Raw genomic sequence first — 8,114 nt, forward strand, 5'->3', positions numbered from 1 at the left:
GGGGGGGGTGAAATATTGCATTTTAAAAAATTTGAATAGACCGATGGAAAGGGCATAAGATACTGTAAAACTTTTGTCTGAAATATTTTTTCATATACCTCATATTTTAGGAAATATTAAATAAAAATGAAAAAGTCCGTTTTTTTCAAGGGGTGGTTTCAACCCCTAAACCTCGAGATAAGCACATAAAAAAAAATACGTGTCTAATGTTTTTTGATGCTCTACAACATATCCAATGCTCATCAAATTCGGTGAGGGACGCCCCCGACCGTTTCCTTGTGAGTGGGCCCCCCCTGGCCCCTCGAGAAACGTCAAGCTGAAAATGTAAACAGTACGGCAGCTCTGGCTCTCGGCATGACGGCGGCAATTATCGCGTTGCTGAATATTCGTGATCGATCGAATATTTCGGCACGCGATATACGATTCCAGAATATTCTCTGTCCGATAGTGATCGAATTTTCGAGAACTATTCTGGCAATCGACGGAAAAGAAGATCGTTATCCTGATCAGGAGCGTATTCACCTGAGCGGTTGCGATAGTGGTGTAGGCGATGGGTCCCTCGTCCCACGGCGTCCTCGGCTTCCCTCCTCTTCGTTGGTCGACCAGAAGGGGAGCCTGGGGGCACAAAACTCGGGGGCGCAATGACCTCTCTATCTGCTACACGAATTTTCCGAATCGTTTAACCGCCGGCGGACGCCGGCGTACGCGAAACAAAACGCGGGTTCGGTCGCGGCGGCGGAAATATTCGCGACGTTGGTTCGTATTTCTTTGTGACGGGCGCCTCCACGGCCGCCACGTCACAAGGTTATAACCTATAGGCTACTCTTTGTATCTTATTTATTTATATTAAATTGATTAACTTTTTCGTCTTATGTATTTTTTTCGTTTTTAATAAATACATCGCTGCAATCGCTTGCAGCAGCTATATGTCGTCTTCGAACTTCACCTATAATCGCCACTGTACATCTATAATATTTTATATATCTCGATTATTACACTCTATTTTTATACTTATTGCAGTTTATACAGGAGGTTAAACGTGGTGAATAGGATATGGGCGACAGCGAACAGCGTTATAACGCTACTTTGAACTATGCTGAAGTGGGGATAAAACGCTAGCTTTTATTCGCTCCATGAAAAGGATACAGGTGATAGCGAACAGCTTTTAAACGCTGCTTTGAACAACGATGGAGTGGGGTGAAACGCCAGCTTTTATTCGCTGCGTGAAATCGCACCTTTAGAAGCTGCTTGGAACCAATCTGGAGAGAGAGAGAGAGAGAGAGAGAGAGAGAGAGAGAGAGAGAGAACGCACTCTTGAGAACGTCAGAGTTTTAACAAAATTGAGTGATAGTTTTCGTATTTATAAAAGAGGTGAGTACCAGTTTACAATATATATGATGGAATGATACAGTTATCTCAAAGAAATCAAGACTGTAAAGCTAGTGGCACATGGAAAAACGTAAGCAGTAAGACATAAGAAGTAAGCAAATTGATCAATCATAACCGGCTATTCTCCTTATGGTTTGAAAATAATTGACTGTGGTTAGTTCATTTTCGTACTGCTTAATCGTCTTACTTTTTTGTCTAACAGTGCACATGTTATATTCATTTCTGTTGAAACAATTAGTATTTCTCTACATATATCCATTATTCATGTATTTGTAGTGTATTCAATGAACGATATAAAAATGAATGAAAAATTATTAGTTGATAATTATGAATTATGAATTTAAGTGATTTCAAATATAACTTGAGAAAAATCACCTATAAACACAATAACATTAATCAATGTAATAATTTCTTATTCAACAATGTAATATAATATGTGTTATATATAATACACATTGTTGAGTGACAAATTATAACCTTGTAATATTACTATTTGTTGTTTACTGGGAATACTACTCTAATAATATTACTATTTCATATCTTTCAACAGTATTTACTACAGAAGAGAAAAGTAGTTTTCCATCATTACTAATTCTTTTATTGGACATGATCATGCCGAAGAGATCTCAAGCTGGGTTTTATAAAAAAAATAAGCACAGAATTTAATAAAAATTTATCTTTAATCTCTAAAGAATTTATAAGTGAAAAAAAAACGATGCTATAAAGAAAGATATTACTGAAACTATGCTACTATCAAAATCTGATGATATTATTAAAGAAAATTTGAACACAGATGTACGAAAGGATGATTTATATGTTATAAACGATATAAGCAATTTATGGAATAAACAATTAGACGATAAAAAAGATACTGCTTCAATGTCAGGTTCATCTTTTATAAGTAATTTAAAAAATTGGGCATTGAAACATAAAATTAGTAACTCAGCTTTCTCTGATCTTCTAAAATTATTAAACACAAGTTACGTTAAACCAAAGGACTTTAGATGCAAGAACTCTTTTACATACTCCTAGAACTCTAGAAATTCAAAAAATGGAGCCAGGAACATATTATCATTTCGGTCTTTCTGAGGTGATACAAAAATTGTGCAAAGATGACAGTTCAGACACAATTGAAGTATTAATAAATATTGATGGTCTACCTTTGAGTAAAAGTTCATATATCTAATATTATGTAGTTTATATTCAAATCCTACAAAAGTAGCTGCTATAGGAATCTATCATGGCTATGAAAAGCCAGCAAATATCAATGAATTTTTACTACAATTTGTCAATGAAGCAATAGTTCTAACAGTAAATGGCATTAATATTAATGGAAATATAAAACAATTTAAAATAAAAGGATTAATATGTGATGCTCCTGCTAAAGCTCTTATTTGTTATATAAAAGGTCATACAGGTTTTTATTCTTGTACAAAATGTTTCCAAAAAGGAACATCTTAAAAGGGCGAACTTGTTTTCCTAAAATTAATTGTAAAAAAAGGACAGGTCAGAATTTTCAAAATAAATGCCAGATTCAACATCATTCTGGTATTTCTGTTATAGAGAGAATTCCAGGAATAGATATGGTTTCTCATGTGCCATTGGAATATATGCACCTCATTTGTTTAGGTTTCATGAAAAAATTGTTGATGATGTGGATTTTTGGAAAACCACATATGAAATTTAAATCTGAACAAGTTAATAAAATTACTATCAATTACTATCAATAGTTAAATATACACTAAAAGAATTTGCTCGAAAGCGACGTTCTTTAAATGAAATTAAGAGATGGAAAGCAACGGAAATGAGATTCTTTTTGTTATATGCAGGACCAGTCGTTTTAAAAGGAAACATTGATATTGATAGATATATACATTTCCTTGGCCTATACATTGCAGTGACAATTTTTTCGAATGATGAATATATCCAGAAATATGCAGACTATGCGCACTCATTACTCAAGTATTTTGTTAAAAATTTTAGTAAATTATACGGAAAAGAAAATATATCTCATGATATACATGGCTTAATCCATGTATATAATGATATACAAATGTTTGGAAATTTGAATAAATATAGCGCATTTCCATTTGAAAATTATCTTCAAAGTTTAAAGAATTTACTTAGAAAACACGAAAAACCATTAAAATTGTAAGACGGATAAAAGAACAGGTATTAGATTCAAAAGAAGTCGATAAAGAAAGTGTTTTATGCGAGCGAGAATACTTTGAAGGTCTAGTTCCTAATCAAAAATATATTCAATTTAAAAAGCTTATTCTTGAAAAGATTAGTTTCAATATTGAAAACCTTGGAGACTCATTTTGTTATTTAACAAGTGGACATGTCATGAAGATTGAAAATATTTTAGTAAGGAAAGATACGTGTATGGAAGAATATTCCTCGAAACAAGTAATTTGTTTGACCATCCTTGCGACTCGAGTACTTTTTACATATATATTGCAAAGAAGTTGGGTGATTATTGTATGCGAAATGTGAGAGATATAAAAACCAAAATGGTCGCCTTTACTCAAGAAGAAGACTTATGTTTCATATTTTATCCACTTCTTCATTAAAATGTGACTATAAATTTGTTACATTTCTATAATTTTCATATTGTTTCAAGAGTAAGTGAAACAATATATTAACAAATTATAATTAATCAGTTTTTTTTAATTTGTTTTTATTCTAGATATCATGGCAATGAGTTGGAGGGTAGTGCATTTCATTAAAGAAGACATAGTTGAAGCTGTGCCAGCGTCCTGGGTCAAAGAAATTAACGGGTGTTTTTGGTCACCATACAGTGAATTAAAATTAAGAACATTAATAAATAACTGCGCCCCACCTGCCCATGATTGGGATGTTCACCAATCAAGGCTAATCGGTGAATTATATCGATACATATTGTTTGCGAAAATGTATAATTTTCTTATATATTATATCAATGACTATGTAACAATAATTGTAGGAGACTTGAATATAGCAAGAAATAAAGCAGCTAAAGCTGAAGAAACTTCTGATTTAACATCTGAAACTGAAGGACGTGCAAGGAAAATAAAAAAGAAACGCAGATTAATATCTGAGTCAGAATCAGATACAAATTTCATTACTTTCAACATTTCAACTGAAGAAAGGGTTATAAATGAAGACAGCGAATATAGTGATAAAGAAAATGAAATAATTAATATTCCAATTTTAAGGAAGGCTGCCAAAGGTAATAGTGGTATATTTAATTCATAAAATAACCGAAAAATGTTTTTTTTTTTTTTTTTAGAAAATGCTGTAGCATCAACGTCAAAACATATGGCCAATATTCAAGCTGATTCAGGTTAGTAGCAATTAACTTGCATTTTTTCAAATAAAACTCACAGATATTTTTTTAGTGCTGCGTATAATAACTGCAGAAGTTCCACCTACAGTTAAGCCTCAAAACGCTTCTACAGGTATTGCATTAACCGAATTGAACATTTCCTATCAAATACAATTCTAATTCGGGATTCACAATGCTTTTAGTATCATTACAAGTAAACATATATATCAATGTCAAATATTATTTTGTAAACGTTATCAATCTTTCATGTATTCTGAGTAATCATTACGTTTGTTTTAATTTTCCGATGAAGCCTATAAAAGGCAAGTTAGCACTGAGAATGCTAACAATTCTTCATTATAAGATGGACCAAATGGCGGAAGATTTACATAATTGTAAGATAAATAATATTATGGATAAAGAAGTTCCCAATACAATGGAATCTTTATTTGATAAATTCGACTTTCCGTTACGTTCGATGGAAGTACTTCATACTTTGGAAATTTATTTAGAAAATGAAAAAAAGAAAAAAGAAGCTGTAAGTTATTTGGATAAATTTTAATAATACAAGTGCTAGTTCTCTTATCAAAAATTATTCATATATAACTATGTATAATTCCATTCCAACCGGCAGCCAGTTATCAATTCACGTGTATTACTGGCAGATGGTCAGGGTAAAAACGAAGGGATGTGAAGTGACAATTTGTTTTCACAACATGTGACAAGTTCATGTTCAACACGTTTTTTCTTTACATCTCAATCCATAGAACAAATGTTCAAAAGATATACTAATGACGTTCCAGAATCTCGCATATATCTAGAACATTTCTAGAATGTCTTTTGGACATTTGTGTTGTATACGACGTAGAGAAAATGAACAGTTTTGTAAAAGCACAATAGTAATCAATTAATTAGATATTAATTATATATAATTAATTATATAATGTATGGACAAATTTCATGCATAATTTTGTATGCATCATTATGTATGAATAATTTTTGACTGAGTTTATTGCAGTTCAATATAAATCATGTCTGAATAAGTCTTATTATCACTTTATTAAAATTTTTAGGTAATAGATCTTTCAAGATTAGGAGCAGCAAATATGAAAATTATGGTTAAAAGAATAATGGAAAAAATTTTTTCCAACGATTTGGCTATGCGATATTCTTGGATAAGATTTAAAAAGATAGAAAATTTTTCTACTGTAATTATTTCCTACTGTAATATTATTTATAACAAGTTTTTATAGAAAATTATTACTTTGCTTTTGTAATTAAACAATTTATACTATATTTTCAGAATCTGTAATGAAATTACACACAGGTGCTACAGCATCAGAAGTTAAAACTGCCATAAAAATGTGGTTAGTTAAAGCAAAGGAAAGACTGACAAAACAACAGCAAGAGTGATATATTGGCCGCGTTCAGTAAAACAAGTGATCAGTAAGCGCTCAGGGAGCTCTTGTATATGATTTGGCATATTCTTTTAGATCTCCAACTATACTCCAATCAGATGCAAGAGCTCACTGAGCGCTTACTGATCACTTGTTCTACTGAACGCGACCATTGTTTCCTTTTTTTAATCTACAGTTTATGTCTACATAATATTTAGAATATTTTTGTTTCTCTTATATTTTAATTAATGTACATGTAGTACCTGAATGTTTTTGTTTCTCTGATATATTAGTTTATGTTCACATATTATGTGAATGCACTGATTTAATATTACTAACTAATGTTATTGAATATATTGATTTAATATTACAGAGTCATATTTTTTGTTTAATTTTATCTACAGTATATATTTGTATAATGTACAGTATTTTACTTTCTTTGATATGTTATTTTCTTCAAATTTTATACTGGTTCAATGATACTTTTTAAATATATTAATATAAATATATTCTACATATAATTAAACGTTAATTATATTAGTATCTCTTTCCTTTATCTATACCTTCTTTTAATATTCAGTCCCGTATTCAAAACGTATATATAACGATGTTTGCGCGTTAACAAATCAATGCCTACATTCTGTTTAGATGCTTATGCGCTGTAAGCGTTATTCTATCTTCTTTTGGAATCTAATGAACAACAAAGATAGAATGACAATTAAAGTATGTAAGCGCCCAAATGGAACGCAGCCTTTGACTTATTAACGCGGTAACATCGTTGTATGCATGTTTTGAATACGGACCTACATTTATTTACGAATATTCAGAAAAGATTCCATAAAACTGCACAGAATATTCTCTAAAAGTTCATTTCATATTCAGAGAATGTTTTTATAATATCTATAAAATATTCTTACAATATTCTATACAGTGATTAGAATAATCCTAAAATATTTTATAGAATATTTATAGAACGTTCACAGAACACGACTTTTTGTCTACTTCTAATGTTCCAGTGAAGATTCATAAGCACTCCGAAGTATCATGTGAGAATATTCTAGGAATATTCAAACATTCTCCGAAGTTATTCTATGAATGTTCATAGAACGGGGAGCGGTGCACTTGGACACGGTGCATTTGGACACAGCCAATCACAGCACCGTGTGATTAAAGACATTTGTAGGGTCCCTTGGAACAGCGACTTGTGATTGGACTGTGTCCAATTGATATACACCCCATAGAACGTACTTGTGCTGTCTGGGGATTGGTTAACGCTTTAACGCTCGACGCTGGAACACTCCCATGTATTGGCACCTTTAGGTAGCTTTGGGTTGTCATGAATCACATAATAATAGTAGATGGTGATGTCTGTACTTATTTCTGCTCTAGTGAAATGACTCGGAAAGATATTATCGGAAACACACTAGATGTTTCCTTAAGACTGTCCACGATTTTTTACGTTAGTTAAATAAAGACAGATAATCAACACTATCTGTTCTTGTCTCACTACAGACGAGAAATAATCGCAGCGGTAGACACAGAGGCGAGTTAGGGGCGATATTATCGTTAAAGTAACATCTCGCTCAGCTATTGAGGCATTGCGTTATTCGTAATTCCGGAAGAATTTTCAGGATTACGTTTTGTGGCCATTGTAAATGAGTAATATTTTGCATGGCAACACTGAGTTAGATAGAAGAGAAGGAAATAATTTTAATTTGAGTATTATATGCAGACTTTTATATGTCGCTAACATTTATTGCTTATTTCTCGGCAACTACAAAAGATATTGATGTCATTAAAAAAACATTGACTTTTCAACAGTTTATTCTATTAGCATTAATGTTTCATAATAGTACAAATAATACCACTGCTTTAGGTAAAGCGTGGGAGCGCGCGTACATCTCAACATCACGGGCTCTTACATACCGCTAGCATTTATTGTTTATTTCTCAGCAACTACAAAAAAGATATTAATGCTACTCAAAAAGCACCGACTTTTCTACAGTTTATTGTATTGGAAT

The 8,114-nt window shown here is 32.0% G+C and overlaps 1 protein-coding gene across 6 annotated transcripts; it reads left to right on the forward strand.

The window, feature by feature from the left end:
- The first annotated feature begins 956 nt into the window (after positions 1–956).
- On the forward strand, positions 957–6,463 carry LOC116852460. 6 transcript variants are annotated; one of them, XM_032832883.1, is made up of 9 exons: positions 957–1,480; positions 1,940–3,965; positions 4,079–4,270; positions 4,355–4,600; positions 4,661–4,714; positions 4,758–4,829; positions 5,010–5,234; positions 5,770–5,920; positions 6,000–6,463. In XM_032832883.1, the coding sequence occupies exons 2-7, from the start codon at positions 3,932–3,934 to the stop codon at positions 5,057–5,059; spliced, it is 648 nt and encodes a 215-aa protein (XP_032688774.1). In that variant the 5' UTR covers positions 957–1,480; positions 1,940–3,931; the 3' UTR covers positions 5,060–5,234; positions 5,770–5,920; positions 6,000–6,463. The 6 variants fall into 6 exon arrangements, with proteins under 6 accessions (XP_032688774.1, XP_032688773.1, XP_032688777.1 ...); XM_032832882.1 differs by having other exon boundaries at positions 5,770–5,904; XM_032832884.1 differs by having other exon boundaries at positions 1,011–1,480; positions 4,770–4,829; positions 5,770–5,904.
- The last annotated feature ends 1,651 nt before the right edge of the window (positions 6,464–8,114 follow it).

The sequence above is a fragment of the Odontomachus brunneus genome, unplaced genomic scaffold (assembly GCF_010583005.1).
Source record: "Odontomachus brunneus isolate Ranch 3 - 2012 unplaced genomic scaffold, Obru_v1 Obru_scaffold_226, whole genome shotgun sequence".
Lineage (NCBI taxonomy): Eukaryota > Metazoa > Arthropoda > Insecta > Hymenoptera > Formicidae > Odontomachus > Odontomachus brunneus.